At 41.2% G+C, this 23,838-nt stretch overlaps 2 protein-coding genes and 1 long non-coding RNA gene across 4 annotated transcripts in view; 2 read left to right on the top strand and 1 right to left on the bottom strand.

Annotated features, from left to right (window-relative positions):
* The window catches only part of LOC124014174, a 59,127-nt gene that overhangs the window by 5,710 nt on the left and 29,579 nt on the right, over positions 1-23,838 (bottom strand). The gene's annotated exons all lie outside the window — the stretch shown is intronic.
* Positions 3,357-9,436, top strand: LOC124014171 (5,6-dihydroxyindole-2-carboxylic acid oxidase-like). The gene is made up of 7 exons (XM_046328929.1): positions 3,357-3,915; positions 4,556-4,878; positions 5,631-5,835; positions 6,581-6,748; positions 7,104-7,283; positions 7,562-7,708; positions 8,700-9,436. The coding sequence occupies exons 1-7, from the start codon at positions 3,561-3,563 to the stop codon at positions 8,888-8,890; spliced, it is 1,569 nt and encodes a 522-aa protein (XP_046184885.1). The 5' UTR covers positions 3,357-3,560; the 3' UTR covers positions 8,891-9,436.
* LOC124014172 (leucine rich adaptor protein 1-like) lies at positions 10,127-15,294 on the top strand. Its single transcript, XM_046328930.1, has 2 exons — positions 10,127-10,777; positions 13,324-15,294. Exons 1-2 carry the CDS (start codon positions 10,568-10,570, stop codon positions 13,720-13,722), a joined length of 609 nt encoding a protein of 202 aa, XP_046184886.1. The 5' UTR covers positions 10,127-10,567; the 3' UTR covers positions 13,723-15,294.

Here is a 23,838-nt window from a genome sequence, read left to right as displayed (position 1 = left end):
GTTCTCAATCAGAGGCAGGTGTCGTTAGTTGTCTCTGATTGAGAATCATACTTAGGTAGTCTGGGTTTCACTGTTGTTTTGTGGGTGAATGTTTCCATGTCTGTGTTTTACACCACACGGTACTGTTTTCGGTTTTCGTTACGTTTATTGTTTTGTATGCAGTGTTCAGTTTATGTGTTTAATAAACAACCATGGACACTTACCACGCCGCATATTGGTCCTCCGATCCTTCTCGCCTCTCCTCTTCAGACGAAGAGGAGGAAAACCATTACCAAATTAGCTTCAAATGTCTTACACTTTCCCAAATCCCCTGGCTACGGCCCTGGTGATATGTATTCAATACTTAAGGAGGGATTTGTTATTATGTTGTACATGTATTGTATGTGATTGCCCTCATTTATAATGGGAGTGCCCAGCATTGCCGTAATTTCGACCATATATGAACTTTCATTCCAATCATGCACTTGCACAAATATATTGGCACCCTTGCACTTTTCTTAAATAATTCTCTATTTCTTCTCAAATATATTTACATTGAAAACAAGGGTGCCAATATATTTGGCCACCACTGTAAGTTGATACAAATCAAAAGTTTGATGATGGGTTGATTAGTGGAATCAGGTGTGCATGCTAGGGCAAAAACAAAAATGTGCACCCTTTTGGGTCCCCAGGACTAAGAAACACTGACCTAGAGATGTGACCTTATAATGGCTAACATGCATGAGAACATTACCTTCCAGGACATTAGCTTGTTTAATTATTCAATATACATTGAAATGAAATACCATTACATGAATAAATTACAGTTCAGGACTGTCAGCAAGCAGCAACTGCTAAATAAGATTGTATTGTTTTTGAGACAATAGGTATTCCATCAAATTATTACATGATCAAATATGACAATTTAATTTAAAACAAGGAAAGGCAGTTCAAAACAGATTCAGATATAGATTTAGTGATGCTTAACTTATCAAAAGAAAGTTCTGTAATGAATCTACAATATGCATTTCCCTACACAAACCTGTGATCTTACAACTCCTAAGGAATGTATTTTCATATGTATTTCATTAGAATGTGATTACATCTTGCTTATCCTCAGACCCCTATTTAAGAATCTTTCCCTTCAGTATGTCTGCTGGGAGCCAGATGAGTAAAAATGGCCTGACTTGAAGGCTGATACGTAAGATGAATAAATGGACGTGATACTGCCAAGAGCAGTGTGCAAGTTTCTCTTTTCTTTTAAGATATCATAAAAATATTCCCGAGCACCAGCAACAAACCAACTCAGATGTGCAAAAATGTGCCTATTTTTAGGTCTAAATGAAAAAAAGTATGTGATATAGCTAAATTATTAATAAACATTTTCAATTTGCAAACAATGATACTCGGACATTACAAAGAGTATTAGAGATTTTTAAAAATATTTAAAAAATAATCTCCTAGATGTACTTTTTAATCATTTCTACTTCAGCTACTTTGGAAAAATGGCAGGTTTTCGTTTGTAAGACAACATGAAGAAAATAATGTGGTGGATTCCAAAGTCAACTTTTCATTGGCTAACAATCTGACTGAGCTCTTACAGAGATAATTAGAGGTACATTGAGGACTTGTGTTTTCTTCTCATAAACTGACTTTTTCATTATTACTTCTTCCTTTACACACTTAGCAGCCTTACAGCCTTACGGTCCGCCTTCCAAAATGACGTGGCTCTCCATTCCTTTGTACCTGTTTAGCATTTTAAAGGAATGTTGGCTTTCTGCCAAGTTCTTTCCAACAGTGCTGTCTGTGCTTTGAAGTGGGAAAGAGACATATGGTAATTCAAAGCTAAAAACCTGCCATTGGACTTTTTTCCCCCAGCACTCAACTGATGTTTTCGCCCAACTATCCATCAAACCATAGCACCGAGAAAAATGGCCCTTCGCTAATTAGGAGGAGTTCACCCTCCTGAGGAGGACGAAACCATCCATGTCCTAGTTATTATGAAATAATGACTACTAATTAGTGCCAATAAACAACTACTGTCTGTATTCGGAGATAACTTCGGAATAACCCGCTGCAAAGCAAACAGTATAATGTGGGAAACTTTCAATATATTCCTTGCAGGTTAGGTTTTTAGCCTTTTTGTGATTCATGTATTGTGATGTTCTTTTAGGTTTGTTATCACACTGGTGGTGTCTTCTCAATGTGTTCCAAATCCACGGAACTCCACATATCTTGAAAGAGGAATACGTTTGAGCTGATGACGATGCAGTCCCAACTAAAAAAAAATCATTAACAATATGTAAATGCCAACTGGCTATGAAGCCATCGGCTGAGAGTTGGGATAAAAAATGTCCAGAATGCTCTCCATTCCTAGAGGCAAAAGTAACGTGTGGTCTGTAAGAGCTATTCAACTAGACTCCCTCACTATACCGTGCTGCCACTATCACAAGGGCCTCGAAGGATTCTTAGCTCACATGAGGAGGGAATGACTGGAGCCAGGGAGGAAAGGGCAAGCGAGGGTGGAGGGGGTGAACGAGTTAGGGAGGAAGGGGTGCTGCGTGAGAAGTCAAATGACTTGGGTATGATGATCACATTCCAACATGAACTCATGAACCTGCGAGCGTAAACAATTAGGGATTAGCTAAAGGAGAGCTCATGCATTGCATACCTTTTATTACCTTTAACGTTGTATCAAAAGTTGTGTTTTATCTGTGCAAATAAATAACCCAACTGATGACACTAGGTGTAATGAAACAAATGAGTGACAGTAAGCAGTACATCACCGAGGACAGTGTAGCTGTTCTCTGTGAGAAAGTGACTTGTGTTATTATAAGACTATTGTAATGGTCGTTAGGTCCAGGTTGGGGTCTTTTGCAATCACATCCAGATGAGTGGGTTGTATTAGTCATAAGGTCAACATAGGTATATTTAGGCATAATAACATGTAAATATGGTTCCATTCTATTCCAAGTGACACTTAACCATGTACTGTAGCAGACCACACTTTGTTGTTGCAGTGTACTTCCTTTGATTTGTAATACTAACTTAGAGCAGTCACTCTATTTTGTGGTTTTCAATGTGGCCATGTAATTTAAGTGTAATCCCTTTTGACAACATGTGGTGAAATGAGTACAGAAATTCATAAACATTAATTGGTGGGGTTATTAAAACTGGAGGACAGCATTAATTCAATAGCTTCCACAGGTGACATGCCAAATTATGTTTCACAGTAGGACTGGTGAAACAGTGTGCGTGACTACCTAACCTCTATCCCTCTCAGTCCGGTAAGAAATGTGATGTGATCACGAGGAGATCAGAAATCCGGGCAGTCATGCGCTAAATCCAGTATTTAAAGGCCAGGGGGTTATTTGGCTGGTGTTGGGGCAATTAGTACAAGAGGGTCGGGCGGCATGGAAATACAAACGCGCACTGAATTGAAACAGAAAAATAACTTTGAAGTGATGAGGTTACGAGTAAGGTACTGACTAACGTTAGTGTGATTGAAGAAAGAGAATTGGGTGATCCATCTTTCCATTGAACTAACTTTCTGGTTTGTGTATTTTTGCCTATTCGTGGCTATGTGGAAGTATGGCTTGCTGGTGCTCTTGGGCGCAGTGTTTGTGCGCGCGCAGTTTCCGAGGGAATGTGTGACTCCAGAGGGACTTCGGAGTGGTCAGTGTTGTCCATCCCCGTTTGGGGTCGCGAATGACGACTGCGGGTCCGCTACTGGACGTGGTCAGTGCATTTCGATAGCGGCAGACGCAAGTGCACACGGCCCTCAGTACCCCCACGATGGACGGGATGATCGTGAACGTTGGCCTATCCGCTACTTCAATCGAACCTGCCAGTGCAACGGGAATTTCACCGGTTATAATTGTGGCCGTTGTAGGCATGGATTTGCCGGGTTAAACTGTGACCAACCGATTGCTGTTGGTACGTTTTTTTTTATCCCCCTGGGAAACAAATATTGCAGGTTCCATTACAAATGATTTGATGTTTTTACGCAATTGAAAGTGCATAGGGTTAATAACCTCCAATATGTGTTTCATTTAGTGGTGTGGTAAATCTCACACTTAAACCAATTTAACTGAGATCAACAGTCCATATATATGTTGATTAAAATAAGTAAATGATAATCTACTACAAGCAACCTCTATACACGGCACCGCCACACCGTACTTTACGTACGGCCGCTCAACTGGTTGAAAATCACATTTCTGCACGGGATTATGGAAAGCATACAAACTTTACAAATGTCAAGGACACGAACGTCAATGGATTACATTTAGTTGCATTTAATGTACGATATAATGACATGTTTGCCTCATATTTAGGCAATGGTGTAGGTCTATGCGTAAAGGTTAACGGTACTATGGATAGACTACCTGCCCTATCTATACCCAGTGGGCACAGACGTCAATTCAAAGTCCATTACACGTTGATTCAACGTAATTTCATTGAAATTACGTGGAAACAACTTTGATTCAACCAGTGTGTCCCCAGTGGGTAATTACTCAATTTCTTCCCACACAAGAATGTGCTCATTAACGCATGACTGGTTTTAATCCTTCAGTCCGGAGAAACGTGATGCAGCTCAGTGTGGATCAGAAGCGAGCTTTCGTGACCGCGCTGGACCAGGCCAAGCGCGCGGTGCACCCGGACATTGTAATTGCTACCAGGCGGTACCAGGAGGTATTCGGTCCGGATGGAAACACCCCGCAGTTTGAGAACATCACCATCTACAATTACTTTGTGTGGACCCACTACTATTCGGTCAGCAAGACCTTCTTGGGGGCCGGCCAGCCGAGCTTTGGCGGGGTCGACTTCTCTCATGAAGGTCCCGGTTTTGTGACCTGGCACAGGTTTCACCTGCTCCAACTTGAGCGTGACATGCAGGTGAGATGGGGTACCGGCAAAATGTCACTGTATACATGTAAAATATGAACTGAAATAATGCATCATAATGCAAATAACTTTTTTTTGTAGTGTGCCAACCACTGGGGGTTGATTATTTAATTGTATATCACAGTCTAATAGGCCATCATCTTATGCTATTATGGATTTTCACCACCAGCAAATCCATTTGAATCTGTATGTATTGGCCATCAATAGTCATTTCACTTTCCCTATTGTTTGTTGGAATTAGTGCCATATTAAAGGTGAGGATATCTTTCCAGAAGAAGCAATTTCCTGCCAAAATCAAGCAAGCTTAGCAGAAAATGTGCTTAGGAGTTACTAGTCTGAGCCTAGATTTATCTTCTAATAGGGCACAACAGAGCATCTGTTGCCCAAGTCATTTACTGGATTGTGTATTAGTCATTGGTTCATTACTGACAAAGATTGTTTATTGTTTCCAAAGATCATTATCTTGGTCATTATCTTGGCATAACCATATATTAGGCTATAGCAATAAAAGGCAAATCATTGTTTCATACAATGAAATACATTGAATCAGTTGCAACTAAATATTGAGATTGTGGTATGTTGTTTGTTCAATTGAATGGAAATAATGCAGCCACGATATACTCCTCTATGCCCATTTGTAACTATTTTAATTGCAGTTTATTAAGGGGTTTCTAATTGCACTATATGATTATTATAATTGTGTGCCCTTTATGTAATTTTTTCCTACCCTACTTTCCATTTAGGATATGCTGCAAGACCCGTCCTTTGCCCTGCCCTACTGGAACTTTGCCATTGGTGGAAGCACCTGTGACATCTGCACAGATGACCTATTGGGAGCGAGGAGCAACCTCGATATGAATTCCATCAGCACCAACTCCATCTTCTCCAACTGGAGGGTGATCTGTGAGAGTGTGGGGGACTATGATACACTGGGGACCATCTGCAACAGTAAGCCTTCCGTAGTGCTCTCATATCCTTCCAAGTGTTGAAGAGAACCCCTATATGGTGGGTAGAAGTTGCCTGTGGGCACAGATGTTAAAATCCGTAAAAGTCACTGAGATTATATAAACATGCTCAGTAAGGTTGAAAAATGACCAGAACATCCAGGGACGTGTAGTGTCCCTTTGATCAACTTCAACAATTCCATATTGTGATGCCTGTTGATTACTATCATTACTTGCTTAAGCCTGGTTCAAGTGTTGGTGCTATTGGCGCAACACCTTGTCAGAACACTAGGGGAAGCAATGAGCTTGTCAACATTAGTCCCCAAGCACTGTCTCCATCTCAATTCATCTTTCCTCGATTCCTTGCATCCCCTCTCCTCGTCTCCTCAAAAACCCATCAGAGAACAAGATTCAAAGTGGAGGGACCTTCTCCTCCACAACAGGGTGATTTCCAGAAGGAAGGAAGGAAGGAAGGAAGGAAGGAAGGAAGGAAGGAAGGAAGGAAGGAAGGAAGGAAGGAAGGAAGGAAGGAAGGAAGGAAGGAAGGAAGGAAGGAAGGAAGGAAGGAAGGAAGGAAGGAAGGAAGGAAGGAAGGAAGGAAGGAAGGAAGGAAGGAAAATAATGAAATATCTAAATAGTATTTAAATATGGCCCTGGTGTTTTTTCAGCACATCCCAAGCCCATTTATTATTCCGTCTACCCAGGTTACTAAGACCACCCTTTTAACCCTCTCCTCTCTCTCCACCCAGATACTGAGACCACCCCCATCAGGAGGAACCCAGCTGGAAACGTGGCCCGCCCCATGGTGCAGCGTCTCCCTGAGCCCCAGGATGTGGCAGACTGCCTGCAGGTGAACACCTTTGACACCCCTCCCTACTACTCCACCTCTTCAGAGAGCTTCAGGAACACCATCGAGGGTGAGTGGCTATTGCTGGTCTACACCAATAGATATAGTAATTCACATTGAAACACACAGATATCACTACACTTCCTGTAGTGTACATAGGCTCACACACACTGAATGTTGAGGGTTGTTGTGCATGATGATACACACCGAGACACACGCACGCATGCACACACGCAACAGAGTGCATTCTGTTCTGTCCCGAGCAGGGTGTGAACCAACAACCTTCTGCACACAATAACACACGCAACTCAAAGCCAACTGTCTTAGGGCAAGAGTCTAGTCACTGAGAGATTTAGGTCTTAGGGAAGGTGTGACGTCACCCATTTCACTGGTGTACTCCTGTGTTACCTGTGTTGTGTGCACAGGCTATAGTGCCCCCCAGGGAAACTACGACCCAGTGGTACGGAGCCTCCACAACCTGGCCCACCTGTTTCTGAACGGGACAGGGGGACAGACCCACCTCTCGCCCAACGACCCCATCTTCGTGCTTCTCCACACTTTCACAGATGCCATCTTTGACGAGTGGCTCAGGAGGCACGCCCCTGGTAACGGATCCCATCCTCTTGTCAATCTCATGTTCAATACCTGATCTGTTGTCTTCATGTATTGGCTTTGTCTGTGCCTGCTTGTCTGAAGATACAATGTTCTTCTATGTACTTGTTGACTATGCGGTACAGGCCGTTTCTAAATGACATGGTAAAATGGTAATTACACAACAATTACACGATTACTATGCACCCTTTGTTTATCTCTGGCAGGATTTTTTCTTTGTACATCAGCGGCACATGTTCATAAGCTGACTCTTAACTGATACATTTTGCAGATTTGGCAGTCTATCCTTCAGAGAATGCCCCCATTGGTCACAACAGGGGGTACAACATGGTTCCCTTCTGGCCTCCAGTGACCAACGCTGAGATGTTTCTTACGGCCCCAGAGAACCTTGGCTACTCCTATGAGGCTGAATGGCCAGGTGTGTATAATGTCAATATAAATACAGGCTGAACGGCCAGGTGTGTATAATGTCAATATAAATACAGGCTGAATGGCCAGGTGTGTATACAGGCTGAACGGCCAGGTGTGTATAATGTCAATATAAATACAGGCTGAATGGGCAGGTGTGTATAATGTCAATATAAATACAGGCTGAATGGGCAGGTGTGTATAATGTCAACATAAATACAGGCTGAATGGCCAGGTGTGTATAATGTCAATATAAATACAGGCTGAATGGCCAGGTGTGTATAATGTCAATATAAATACATTATGGATATTTGTCTTGTCTATTATATACAGTCAGGCAGGACTGGAATTATTGGAAGCCTTGATAAAGATGAGCAAAAAATACTGCATAAAATAAATAATACAAATACTGAGCTATATTGTATGGGAAAAAGGGAAAATTATATATTTTATACTAATACAATTAGAAAGAGATTTTGTTTAGAAATTGATAGATCCACCACCATATTTTATATATATTGTCCCATTGTTTTGTAGCTCAGTTTTTATTATATTTTACTGTTTTTTTGCTCATATTTGTCAAGGGTGACAATAATCATGGACCTGACTTTATATGCAATGTTATGCTTATAGCTTGTTATGCTTACAGTTTCTTCATTGTTGCTATTTTGGTAAGTGTCTGTCTGTCTGTCTGTCTGTCTGTCTGTCTGTCTGTCTGTCTGTCTGTCTGTCTGTCTGTCTGTCTGTCTGTCTGTCTGTCTGTCTGTCTGTCTGTCTGTCTGTCTGTCTGTCTGTCTGTCTGTCTGTCTGTCTGTCTGTCTGTCTGTCTGTCTGTCTGTCTGTCTGTCTGTCTGTCTGTCTGTCTGTCTGTCTGTCTGTCTGTCTGTCTGTCTGTCTGTCTGTCTGTCTGTCTGTCTGTCTGTCTGTCTGTCTGTCTCTTTGCGAGTTTCACATTCCATATGATGAATGTAAATGTTATAAATCTTGTCTCGTCTCTATAGCTGCTCCTTTAACTTTGACTGAGATCATCACCATTGCCATCGTGGCGGCCCTGGTCGTCGTCGCTGTAATCTTTGCTGCAACCACATGTGCCGTGCGCTCCCACTCTTACAGCAAACTGGAGGGCCGCCAGCCCCTGCTGGGAGAACAGTACCAACGCTACGACGAGGACAAAGGTCAATCCGTGGTCTGAGCTGTATGTGAAACTACAGGGTTATGTTCGTTAGGGCACGCATTTTGAAACAAAATTTGCGTAACATAAAATGAGTCCATCCCTGTTTCTGTCAATTTTCTCCTGTTTCGTGCCTAATGATCATGACCGAGGCTTAGCTGAGCGTCACATATGTTCAAACTTTTGTATTGTTAGCAGTTGTGTTTTCATAATTTTAAATTGAGTTTAAAGTGCCGTAGAATATGCATCACAAACTGTATTCAGGGAGTGGCCAAATGCTGCCAATGCAGGGTGTGGGTTGAATGTAGTCTAACAAAAACCTGAACACTGCGGTCCTCCCATTGCCAGGTTTTACCACCACTGCTGACTGCTGTAGTGCATAATATGGAATCTTATTGATTGCATCACTCATTCTACTTTACGGAGTGCCTTGACCTGTATAACTACAGATTCTGAGTATAACGATGGTTTTCTGTAAATTTGTAAACATATTTCGGTCAAAATTGAACTTATTTGTAATTCAATTGACAATATTTGGTGATTAAACAAAATAAAAGGTTAAGAATTTTGTCTTGCATTATTAGAATTTCTGCAACACTTGTGGAGGGCAATGTCATGATTCATACACATTTTCTCTCCTTATGTGCCATGACAGCTGAGAGCAAATTACTATGTGGACGAAGTAGAAACAAATAGAATGTAATTTAATAGAATAGGGAAAACGAAAGGATCCTCATTCTCATGAGGATTCTCAAGTTGTATAGCCTACTTTGCCATTCTTGTGAAGGTAATGTCAATGCTCACGTATTGCCACAAGGGGGTAGAAGTGTGAAGTCCAATACGACTTGAAAAAGAGTCAATAGGGGTTCAATTAATTTGTGTTGCTTTGAAGAAATATATAATTATTGTCAGGTCAAACTTAGGTTCATTTGCTTGCTTTAAAATCGTTCAAGATAGCTTTTTTAAATGTATTTATTTCATTATGCTGGTTTAATAACAATGTATGCAAACAGGCCATTAGGATGGCTACACAACATTGGTTTGAATTCAAATACATTCACAAATACAGTTTACTGTAGCCTACTTTGCTGACATGAAATGGCAATTGAATCCGTTGTATGATTGAACTGATGATACTGATGAAAATACTGTCGGCTACCATATGGGTGTACTTTGTGCACCATACACAAAAATACATGCTGCGACAATTGCCTTATCATTACGGCAAACAGGCGTAGTTTTATAGTCCCACTTGTCCGGGGTGTAAGGTTTCAGTCATAAACTGTGTGGTTGAGCAGCACTTCGTCATCCTACTGTGCCGCTCCGTGGTACGAATATTGTTTCAATGGTCACCGCTGACATCCCGGCGCAAGGGACTTCCGAATCTCTCAATTCACGTCTGTAGTGGCTGTGTTACAGGAATAACAGGGGTTGTTTCTATTTTGTTTTGAAATGCACTCTATATTTTGAGTTGGTGATAAGAAGTGGATTGGGAAACTGTGTTACTGTGCGCCTATGGATATAGAAGTCGCTTTCAACATCAGACCACTAAGACCATCCGGGCTATGACCTTTTCTTTGGAAGTGAAATCAGACGGAGCCGTTAAGCCACTGAACCCCATCATTTGCTCTCTGTGTTATTTCTACTGCACGTAGCATATATCGTTTTTTTCGTTTATATTCTTACTGCAATTCTATCATGGAAGAGGACAACGTGTTATCCGATTTTAAGGACATTGAGAAAAAGTTGGGTCGCAATGTTCCTGAAAGTCTCATTCGTTCCCTAGCGGGAGGACATCATCATCACGACAAGCATGAGGAGAGAAAACCGGCGACACCGAAGAACCGCTCAAACTCTGCTGACTTAAAACGACTGGAGAGCAAGATATTATTTTTGAAACAGGAAATGGTAGGCTATGTGGTTTGCCTTAAAGATGCAATTTCAAATATATGTCCGTCTGCCGCTGCTGGGTCAGTGAGTTGTTTCGTGCAGTAAGTCTATAATAAAGTTGATTGAATACCGAAGCAGACATCCAAATCCGGTACAATTGCAATTCGGACCCAGGCTTTTTCAAGTCAGTTCACTGCTCCTTCAAAACCATGCCGTATATCCATTGGTGCGTTGCATGAAATGCAATTGACCATCGACACAAGAAAACAAAAAAAAGCTTTTAGCTGCAGTAGTCTAGTTGTTGCAGCTGTTCGCTTTAGGCTTTAATGGAACTTGGACGTTACGTTCGTTCACTGACCTGTGATATGATAACTCGGCATTGTTATGCAGTAACTTCCAGACGACTGATGGCAAATCCAACTGTATTGGCATTGTGTTCATAGGGTATATTTGGCATCTCAGAAGTTTATGGATGACTTCAAATGCCGCCTGGTCGCAAGGCATTGGAAATAATAGTGAGTGGCACGTCTTATTTATGTCTCATTGACTTCCACTGTAACTCCATCATCTGAAATAGAAGTAGGATATACACACTACAGGGTAGTTTTTTTTTGTTGCCATATTTCTGGCCGTCATTTAATACATAACAAGACAATGGGAGTCGGTGTCTCAATCCCAAAGCGATCAACATTGGCCCACCTCTTAAATAACCAATTCTGTTGAGTATTGAGCTATAAATCTATGGATTTAAGTGATGTTTCTCGCCCTCTATCAGCTACAGATGTGACGCCACCCAGTTGGCGAAAGCCATTAACACTTTCTCTCTACACATAACAACAATGCATAGTTCTTAACTGACTTGCCTAGTTAAATAAGGGTTAAATAAAGGTTAAATCGAAAATAAATTGTCCGGTATCACGCAGGCAGACAATTCTCACCTCAATTAACGCTCATTTACACAAATTCCAAACTCAACAAAAATACAGAAAGATAGCCTGGAATTCAAATTGATTATCACTTGGATTCCATGCTACTACTTGCCTTGTTTGACCCCCTGTATTGAGGAGACCCCCCACCCCTTTTAAGGCTTAAGGTCAGTCAAGGCATTAGGACCCTTGAACAGATGGTCAAATTGACAGAGTTTGTACAGAAGGGTACTGTGTCATTGCCTGGTTAACCAACTGAGGAAAAATACCTCTCTCATGTTAGTTTCCATGTTGAAGTCATTGAAAGGGTGGTTCATAATACGATTATGATGACAGGCCCAGTAAACTATAATAACAGAGAAGATATCCCACCCGGGAGTGCATTTTGCCGGACACAAAGGCATATCGTGATGTAGGACAGCTAGTCTTTGTCTTCTGACTGGACAGTCAAAAATGATATTGATGACAATGACTGAAATACATCCACCATGCTCTCTTGGGAGTAAAGCAGAAAAATACCAGTATTATTCCATTCGGTTTAATTACATTTAAAACAAGTATAATCCGCTGTGCTCCCTAGGACCCTACTATAGTGAATGGCACATTTGGGCCATCTAAGGCTTTTGCTCTGCTGTCACTTCTTCAATCCAATTAGGCTGCTTTTCTCTTGGCCATTTGGCTAACCGACTGGTTCACTCTACAATATACATGGAGGGATCAACAGTTAGTCAAATCTGTATAGGGTTTGACCTGTAACTCCAGTTTTAGACAAAAGTCCAGAATAATGTAACTCGTTTTAAACAGAGTTCAGAAAATATCTTAAACATATATCATAAGTAAGTATTGTTAGATACTAAATCAATGAAGTTCAATTTCAATGACTAACAAACAGGCTGCAGTAAATTACATTAGCTATACCCATCTTGTGATTCACCACCCCATTCAAGCCAACTTTAATTGACACTGCTAATGCTTCTGTAAAATGCCACTATGCTCCGGCTGGGCGTCTGTGCACACATAAAGGACAGGTTATATCCGTAAGCAAACACTGGCAGCATTATGAGCTAGTCACGATCCACTCCCAAAAATGGCACTGTTTTATAGCCAGCCAGCTGTCCGGGCCATTGTATCAGCCTTGTCAACCACCATCTGGCATAATGCTTTTTTGGCTCGAGACTGCTGCTACTGACTGTCCATTGGTGTAAACGGCTGTCTATGTGTCACTAGTAGCCAGGGAAAATCTTATTGTGAAGTGATAAATCAATGGTGGTACTGTATGGGTGTCAGGGCGAGAATGTCCTGCTATGCCCTCACATACCATGCTGTACATGCCAAGGACGGAGTGATTTCCTGTGGCATGCTTTTTTGTTTTACCTTTGTCCTTGTCCACATGCCAAAGAGTAGAGTGGTGTCTTTACAATCCCCAAGGGACAATTTGCTTTTCAGCATTACTTTGCCAACTCAAAATACATGCTGGTGATGTTCTTCTCACAAGAATGGAATAGGAAAGCAGTGAATTTAGAAAACAAATAAGATTGTGGGCCTAAATGTTGGAAGTGTGATATTGTGTGTAAATGTTGCCAGTAAAAATCTATAATAAAGTCCTAAAAATGAATCTCCTTCTAACACCAAACGCAGGCCCACCTCCGTGCCATCGATGTCAAGCTGATGCAGCAGCTGATGTCAATCAACGAGGGCATCGAATCCATCAAATGGGTGATGGAGGACAAGGGGGGCCTAGCCAGTCGTGAAAGCAGCCTGACCGGCAGCCTGTACAGCCTGACGGACAGCGAGGACGACACCTCTCCACGCGGCAGCTTCACCAGTCTGCAGGACGGAAACAGTGACGGATTGGACGGGATATCAGTGGGCAGCTATCTGGATACGTTGGAGGAGTTAGCCGAGGACCTTCCAGTCCACCCTTCTCCAACGGATCTTAATCTCTTCTCAGATATACCCATCATAGAGGACAAGACTTTCAGCAAGCCACCCATGCAAGTCAGAGTGGATTCCGATGAGTACTATTGCTTTGGATAGTGCTATCAATAGTGCCATCAAGCGTTATCAATGAGTTGGCATGGTAATAGTTCATTACAAATGTTTCATATGTTGTCTGGTTCATTGAGCTCGCTGTGGGAAATATAGCACATGGATGTTTCCCTTGATGATCTGTTATTTTCCTGCTGCTAAGTATTCTACAGTGACATTTAAGTTGACCTTTATTTAATAGGCAAGTCAGTTAAGAACAAATTCTTATTTACAATGACGGCCTACCGGGGAACAGTGATTGTTCAGGAACTGCCTTGTTCAGGAATTTGTTCAACGCTCTAACCACTAGGCTACCTGCCGCCCCTTGTAAACCCATTTAAGTGGGTTTACAAGGGGCAAATACTCAGTTGTGCTATTTTGTATCATAAAACCAAATTCTTTTTTTGTCTTTTGATGCATTTCCACCTCACTAAACCTTAGCCACTTGTCGCCAGTTCGGAAGAGCTTTAAACATCATTGAGAATTCAACAATGGTGCAATTTATCTGCAGCCAACAATATGAACTGCAACCACGATCAACAGGTCTGGAACACATTTTTTTTTTAAAATAAATTAATGCACTCTCATCCTCATCATCTTTGGTGTTGCGTTCGAGTGCTCTTACCAAGACCCTCCCCTTGAATCCTCCAGAAGCGTTGAGGCGACTCTGACGGGGAATCTTACATACAAATCTAACCTTTTAGAAGTATTTTGTTGTTTGTTTTGTTGTTAGAACAGCACGACTGAATTGGCAAAAATGTGATGTGTTTTTCACAAAAGGTTCATTCAGTGCACTCCGACTGTACTCCAAAGAGTCTTGATACCTTAGTCTCTTCTTTTCTTTTTCACTTAGATACCATGTCTTTGGTTAGCCGCTCATCCATCTGAACTAAGTTAATGTAGTAGATAAGGAATTTGTGGTCATTTGGAGCGTTAGCGGGTTCCGTGCGGAGACATCGACTGGACTGGTTTAGTGCGGCAGAAATACTGTTTTCCCTCAAATAGAGGCTGTATCATTCAAGTGCAATTTGTGAACATGCCAAATCGCTGTATTTTAGCTCATGTACCTAATATGGAAGCTAGTAAAATGAAAATTAAACATACATTTTTACAGTTATATGCTTACATATTTAACATTGGACAGATACAATGTTCTTGCTGGCTTTTTTATTTAGACAGGTGGCAGTCGAATTGCCATGCCAACAAGGTCATTATTTTACTCTTTTTGTTTTGTTATACCACAAGAGATGAATTGCAAACCATTTACAAAGTGGAATTCTTGACATTCACAACACTCAGTTAATTTAGTTACGAGATAGTATTTGTCGATCACAGTTTATAACTTACTGTTGAACCAGTCAACTAGTTAATGACTGGTAACTAACAAAATTCAAGTACAAAAGTAATGCCATTTATTTCTGTACAAAGATGATATAGCTTTTAAGCTCCACTTTCTGTGTCGATTCACATTACCTGTGAGTATTGTTTCATGTTGCTTACTTTTTAACGCTGTCATTTATTGTTTTTATTGGTGTTGTTGAAAGGTTTGTTGGGTAAAATAAATAATATATTGTGATGGTCTTCTTTCTCAGTTTCCTTCTCACACACACACACACACACACACACTGGTTCACACAATGACCATTTTGTGGTAGCATGCAATTAGTGGAGAAAATTGTTGGATTATTTATTAAAACCACAGAAGCGATTATATGCAGATTTTTATGATGAGGCAGTCTTGCTCCATTTTTGTCAGACTAGTGAAGTTCCAACATGTGGCAATTTGACCAATGTACCATAGATAATTGTACCCAGTTAGAGCTAGATTCCATCAGATCCGAGCTGACACCCGCATAATGGTTGTTTTGGCTGTGTCGGAGGTGGAACTGCGTTAGATCTGTCAAATCTACAAGAGGCTCCCGACATTATACCTAAAGTGGACATTGCCAATGGCTGCATAGAGTCGCATTAAGAGAAATCCCATGCAGCCTTGTTCACAAATTCGAACACTGTGATATATAGTAATCTACACCTCGATTAGGCAGATAGAAATCCTCATTATTTTGTTTAATGATGTCCAGTTTGAGCTTCATTATTTCTATATAGCCTACACTTTCTCATTCTGAACTTCTAACGCAAGTGGGATGGGTGTGGCTTGGTGACTGAGCAGCTGCTCACAGATTTGGCAGCTCCAATGCAGTTGCACATACGACACCGCCAAAACATCAGCTATGTGGGTGTCGGCTATCGCCGGTTAACACTAGATCTGATTAAATCTAGGCCTTTGTCTTTTAATCTCCACCCTTTAGATTACTTGAAAAAACACAACTCGAAGAGGGCGATTCATATCCTAAATCCTGGAAATGGTAGGCCACTTTCTTTTTAAAACCTGTTGGAACTATTAATGGGAAGGAAAACCATTTGGGATTACACTTTTAGTAACGACTTAACTTCTCCTGAACGAAGCATCATTTTACTATGACTAAACCTTGGGAGTATTCATCACACAATATTATAGTCGGATCAAGTCAATAAAAACTCATGTCCGTCAGAGAGAAGACAGAAACACAAAATGAGTGCTACTCACAGTATGTTTTATGGACATTTTAATTCATCACGCTGGCTTGTTGGATGCTAAGGGAGATAATTGAATTTCAAGACCGGAGTGTACATGTATTTATTGGAAAGCGGAGGCCCTTGTGGCACGATGAGCAGCCCCACTACATTCCAGTTCCCACACAGTAAATGACGTCCCCATCTGTTCTATTTAACACTGCAGCTAACCCATATCACCTCTCACGTCTTTTTTCTCGTGAGACTACAATGATCTACTCTATTTAACTGCATACAATATCACTTCTAACTTCATTTTAGCGTTAAAGACAGCCATTGTGGTCACATACGCCTCTGTGAGTCACAGATAATTCTGATGATGGGCAGCATGCAAGATAAATACAAATACCCTTTCAAGGGGTTTAATATAATTTCACATTGGTTCAAATGACATGTTTTCCTTAACATTGGAGGTGAAGGGATTAGTGAAGAATCACCGTTAAAAACTGAAATAGGAAATGCATTGAATTGGTATTAATCACTGCATAAGGATTGGGAGGAATTACAGTACATCTCAGTTAATACCACAATGATTTGTGTTTAGCCGCAGCATAGAAAATGCCTTTTGTGCTATATGTTTGGGTGTCTAAAGTATTGGTCACATACTGTTTACCACTTTTATGATAGCTCTTTCTCTTTCTTCAGCCTCACACCATATTGTCTGAGATCACACTGTACTGGTGTTAAGCGAGGGGGAAATTGAGCATACTCTTGACCATCCAACAAATTTCCATGACTAAAAGCAAAGCAGCTTTATTTGGTTTACTTTGCCTTATCTCGGCTTCTTAGGCCTTTAGCACACTTGTCAAGACTTAACAAAGCCAAACGTACCACCCCAGAAAGCCTTTTTGAATGACAGTGTGACCTCTGTTTGACCATATTCAATTAGAAACAGACAAAGTACCATCATCATTTCCTGTCAATGAATCTTAACTTTGTCGCCACTGGCTATTCTTTGACTATCCCCTTCAGGGAAACAGAATGACTAGACCTAGTGGCTCATAAAGTAATTGGAGGATTTCAAGAAACAAGAACAGGTTCCTCAGGTTGATTTGCTAATAACCCCTTCTATGCATCGGAATTCCTGAGAGAAGGGCATGGTACACCACCCATGTACAGTTTTTGGGTATTTTGTATTTCCAAGGCAGGGATTAAAAGCTTACTTTCTCTCCACATGCTCATATTCCTTTAGCACCTTTGTGACAAAAGATTCTAAGACTGTCTCTTTCACATGAACATTCAGCACGTCAAGTCTATCTCTCTAAATACTGACTCCGCTAAACATGGCGTTGGTTGCTAGTGCAAACAATGCAAAGACAAGGGCTCTCTTTGACACAGCATGGGGTTCAACAGTTTACTGTTCACCTTCAACAGAGGTGTGTCAACCCAATGAATCACAGGGTGCACATTTGATCAACTCTTAATGACAGGACAGTGTCAACAGAAAAGTGGCAAATCTGATGTCGAAGAAAGTGCAGGTTTTTACATCATATATTTTGTTAGTGTAAAAAAGCCTGTTGAATCTAAATACATTTTTAAAGATTGAATTCGGTATTTACAGACAGTCAAGGTGTTGAATATGGTTAGTTCGTTTTCCCTTAATTTACTCCTTGGACTAAGGGTGGATTTACATTAGTAAAATATGTCTAGTGAGATCTACAGCATCTTCAACATCAGATTTGCTCATTTTCTGTTTACACTAGCCTTAGATATTGAGAAAAATGTACTTTCTATAGCTGTGATATGTGGTTGTCCCACCTTTCTATCTTAAGATGAACGCAATAACTGTAAGTCTCTCAGGATAAGATCGTCTGCTAACTGAATAAAATGCTAAAATGTAAATGTGTGAGTGCAGCGTATATATATATATATATATATATATATATATATATATATATATATATAACAAAATAAGTATATAAATACAAACTATGAATTGAGCTTCTCATCTAAACCATGTTGTGCATAGTATTGCACCTTTTATTAACTCAATGATTCACAAATGTGTGGATATTTTAAAAGCCTTCCATTTTCAATTTGGCTAGCAGAGAAAAAAATGTGTCTACTGACGCTACCAAAATCACATAGAAACGTGAGTTATAGATCTGTCATTATCATTGAAATCAAGCCGAAGAAGTGGTAGATATGTTCTATGTGCTCTATTTCTGTGCTTCGCGTTCTTAAGTTTTGTTTTTGTCTCTAACTTTTGATTTTGTACACCAGCTACAAACAGATGAAATACAATATTTTTGGTTATTGAAAATATATTTCACAGCGGTTTAGATGGTACAATGATTCCCTACACTATCCATTGCTTGTTTTGTCACATAAGCTATTAGAATTTTAGCAACCAGGAAATGGCAGGAGTGAGATCTGCGTATTGCACCTTTAAGGTAATTCATGTAATTCTTGCAGGGACATGTGGTGTGTAAGAGCCTTGTCTTTACACTGTACCACTCAGAGGTATGTGGTTATGTGGTGTAGATGTCTCCCACACTACCTCCGGAGGACATCCCTTAAAGAGATATTTGAATCTAGATTTGTCTGTTTACAACACACACGTATCTTTCCTGGACCTAGTTTGTGTCCTCAAAGTAGTGCAGCGTAAAGAGGCCCCAACAATAGCGTCAGGAAAGTTCAGAGAACCACTTTTTTCTCAGCACCTTAATGAACCATATTCTAACCAGGTGATTGAATAGGCTATCTGCTAATAATCAGCTCCCTTCAGTCATGTCATGGCTGTTGTACTATGTACTGTATTTCCTATTCACGTCATGCAGTCCGCCAGATCACAGAGAGATGTTAGAATTGTTTTGGAAGCTAAGGGAGTCAGCTAAAAGTCATAAAACGGACCTGTTTGGCATAGTAATTCTATATTATTATAAGAGGCCTTGGTAAGGCCACATTTTCAGGGATATACAAACATAGATAGATCACTTCTGTCTCCATACTAATTTTGTATAGAAAAATGCCAAGGCTATGTCAAAGATCCTTCCTCCAAAAGACATATCTTTGTACTAAATGTCATAATAATTCACAATTGATACACAATTTCCTCTGGCATTTCTGTTCCAGTTTCACACGGAATAATCCCACAACGGGGCGAGTCATGCTCTTGTCTCAACTACATCCGAAGGGAGAGATACGCATGGGAAACAAACACAGGGGGCCTAACTATCGCCGAGTCAAAAAGATCACACAAGTCCAAAACAATGATTTATTCATTCAAGTAGCTTGGCCCCAATTACTTCCCTCCAGAGCAAATAATTACACCGACATGCGTCTGAGAAAGAGAGCTTCCAATGGAGATCCATTAACAAATTAGACACTGTATTGGGCCTATGCCACCAGGCTTGGGATACCAATATCATGTGGTATCTGGGGAACTGTCACCATGCGACACTCAGGACACAGGATATGGGTTAGTGTAGTAGGGGGATCAAAGGGGGTCCGTACAGCAAAGGCAGGGGCCCCTGCAAACAGGAAGGAAGGCACAGATATAGACGTCTCAAACAAGAATCCCAAGTCAATTTAAAAGTCATTTAACAAGATAACTGTCATTATACTATGCGCTGTGCTATATCAACGAGGCATTGTTTTCCTGGCATTGAGAGAATATTGAGAGTGGTTGAAAATGTACTTCGGATGGATTATTTTCAACATCTAAACAAAGTATTAGTGTTAATGCCTAGCTCAACAAATTGTATACTTTATCTCTTGGTTTGGCTAATGCTTTTGGATCTGTTGCCCCCATAGCAAATCAGATCCACCGTCAGCCTACCATTTCGCATTCCCAGACATGAAGGAGTGCATGTTGGGAGATGTATGAACCTGTGTGGAAAACTTAATAAGGGTGGTCCTTTACCGTGAATATCTTGTTTCTTCCTCGGGAAAAATACTTAGTGAATGTCAAGTTTAACCACACTGCGATTTGCTAATGCCAGTCAACTTCACAGCCACGCCAAATATTTCAGACCAATTAGATTACTCCTCATACATAACTGGAGAACTCTCAACTGTGACGCCCACAAGTGTTGGGAAAATGTCCCAAATGTTTAATGCATCTCTACTGTAAAATAAGCCCCAGTTGAGCACTTTCCCATCACTCATCAGAACATGTTATTGTATCGTTAACCTGTTGCAATACAAGCTAGACTAACAATGGGAGCCTCTGGTTTGGAACAGAAATGCTTTGTCTGAAGTTTACGACAATTTCCATTGTGGAAAGTTATGGGAAGCTCAATATACAAATGCCCACCACTCTGAGAACGTACTAACCCCAAGTCTATTGTGGTGCATTCCACACACAATAAACTTTTCTGAGACATTTATCAGATTTTAGAGTGGGTCATTCCCAAGTACTACAGACATTCCCAATCAAAGGACATTGAAAATGCAAAATATCATTCTTCCCCTATGGTTTTTACAAGGTAAACTATGGAGAATTGTTAAGTATATTTATTACTTCATTAACATGATCCAACCAGGCCCAGATCCCCGTTATTTGCTGGAGAAGGAAAACACTAAAGAGAAAATAACTACCCGCAAGACACAGGTGGGGAAAAGGCTACCTAAGTATGGTTCTCAATCAGAGACAACGATAGACAGCTGCCTCTGATTGAGAACCACACCCGGCCAAACACACAGAAATAGAAAACATAGAACACAAAAACATAGAATGCCCACCCCAACTCACACCCTGACCAAACCAAAATAGAGACATAAAAAGGATCTAACACCATGCCTTCCATCCTGTTAGCTTACTTAAATCAGTTTTACCTCATTTCTATTAGCATGTTAAATGTGCAACCAGAGGGGAAAAAATTATTGACCAACTTTACTCCACACACAGAGACTAGTACAAAGCTCTCCCTCACCCTCCATTTGACAAATCTGACCATAATTCTATCCTCCTCATTCCTGTTTACAAGCTAAAATTAAAGCGGGAAGCACAAGTGTCTCGGGATATAAAAAGGTGGTCAGATGAAGCAGATGCTAAACTACAGGACTGCCTTACTAGCACAGACTGGAATATGTTCCTGGATTCTTCCGATGGCACTGAGGAGTACAACATATCAGTCACTGGCGTATCAATAAGTGCAAAGTGCATCGAGGATGTCATTCCCACAGTGACGGTACGTACATACCCCAACCAGAAGCCATGGATTACAGGCAACATTTGCACTGAGCTAAAGGGTAGAGCTGCCGCCTTCAAGGTGCAGGACTCTAACCCGGAAGAATATAAGAAATCCCGCTATTCCCTCAGACGAACCATCAAACAGGCAAAGCGTCAATACAGGACTAAGATCAAATCGTACTACAACGGCTCTGATGTTCGTCGCATCTGGCAGGGCCTGCAAACTACTACATACTACAAAGTGAAGCGGAACCGAGAGCCGCCCAGTGACACGAGCCTACCAGACGAGCTAAATAACTTATCTGCTCGCTTGGAGGAAAGTAACACTGAGACATGCATCATGAGAGCATCACCTCTTCCGGATGACTGTGTGATCACGCTCTCCGCAGCTGATGTGAGTAAGACCTTTAAACAGGTCAGCATTCACAAGGCCGCAGGGCCAGATGCATTACCAGGACGCGTACTCCGAGCATGAGGTGACAACCTGGCAAGTGTCTTCACTGACATTTTCAACCTCTCCCTGTCTGAGTCTGTAATACCAACATGTTTCAAGCAGACCACCATAGTCCCTGTGCCCAAGAACACTAAGGTAACCTGCCTAAATTACTACCGACCCGTAGCACTCACGTCTGTAGTTATGAATTGATTTGAAAGACTGGTCAGGCCTCACATTAACACCATTATCCCAGAGACCCTAGACCCACTCCAATTTGCATAACAGATCCACAGATGATGCAATCGCTATTGCACTTCACACTGCCCTTTCACACCTGGACAAAAGGAACAGCTATGTGAGAATTCTATTCATTGACTACAGCCCAGCGTTCAACACCATAGTGTCCTAAAAGCTCATCACTAAGCTAAGGACCCTGGGAGTTAACACCTCCCTCTGCAACTAGATTCTTGACTTCCTAACGGGCCACCCCAGGTGATAAGGGTAGGTCACAACACATCCGCCACGTTGATCAGGGATGCGTGCACAGTCCCCTCTACCTCCTGTTCACTCATGACTGCACGACCAGGCACGACTCCAACACCATCATTAAGTTTGCTGATGACACAACCTAGTCACTTTATTAACTCTACCTACATGTACATTTTACCCCAATTACTTCGACACCGGTGCCCCTGCACATTGACTCTGTACCGATAGCCCGATATTGTTACTTACTGCTGCTCTTTAATTATTTGTTATTCTTATCTCTTACTATTTTTTTTAGGTATTTTCTTAAAACTGCATTGTTGGTTAAGGGCTTGTAAGTAAGCAATTCACTGTAAGGTCTACACATGTATTCTGCGCATGTGATAAATAAAATTCGATTTGAAGTTCTTCGCCTCATTTAGTCTGTCATATTTGTGCTCATTACATAGTGGGGGATATGGTGCTGCATAACAATATTAATGCAGAAATGTAGCATGCAGAGAGGAAAAATGTGCCTAATTCTTTAATAAGACGCATATTGATTAGATCACAATGATGGTAATTTATAATTACAACCTAATTGTGGTGACAGTCGTGCAGATACATGTCCTTGGAAGGCATGTTTCTGTTTGACTTGGGATGGGCTAATTAGTCAGTATTAGTCACACACTCTAGGCCTTGGGTGTGATATATTTGAGATCTGACTTGCCACTCTGTTTAGACTGTAATCTGGGGGCACGTTTAGCAGGACTTAATGTTTTGGAACATTCAGATAGAAATATGCAATGTAGAACAAGCATGCCTCTCTGAGATGTAGAATAAAGAAGAATGTTTGCTCTATTCATGGCCTTTCTATCTGCAATGTTTAACAATGTTTGGCTACTGAACGTGGCACTGTCGGTGACTTCACTGTGACCTTTTGACTCCTAGCTCATGACACTCCCACCATTTTGAAAGGCCAAACCAAGGTATAGCAGAATGCCATAATGAGGGGTTGTCCAGATTTGAATAGAACATGGCTACGTGTGACTGAATGGCAGACGTGTCATCACTGTAGTAGGGTTGGGTTTGAAGAGCATCTCCCATCATGTAACGTGACCATACAGTGGATAAACAGTCAGGACCAGACCAGAGGAGGCTGGTGGGAGGGGCTATAGGAGGATGGGCTCATGTGGATGTTTGATACCGTTCAATTTGTTCCATTTCAGCCATTACAATGAGCCTGTCCTCCTGTAGCTCCTCCTGTAGCTCCTCCTGTAGCTCCTCCTGTAGGCGTATGTGTTCTCTGTCACCTGGGGCTGCATGGCAAATGATCCAGGAACAAAGGACAATGCCAAAGGACTAGTCAGCCCTTCCGTCCTCTGAGGAGAACAAAATGTATCTTGGTTACAGTATCCAAAGGACTGACTATTGAATGAGTGATAGAGGCATGGATATAGTATCCATGCTTGGT

This window comes from Oncorhynchus gorbuscha, linkage group LG25, assembly GCF_021184085.1.
Source record: "Oncorhynchus gorbuscha isolate QuinsamMale2020 ecotype Even-year linkage group LG25, OgorEven_v1.0, whole genome shotgun sequence".
NCBI lineage: Eukaryota > Metazoa > Chordata > Actinopteri > Salmoniformes > Salmonidae > Oncorhynchus > Oncorhynchus gorbuscha.
The sequence above is the reverse complement of the archived record's forward strand: the minus strand, read 5'-3'. Positions and strand labels throughout refer to the sequence as shown.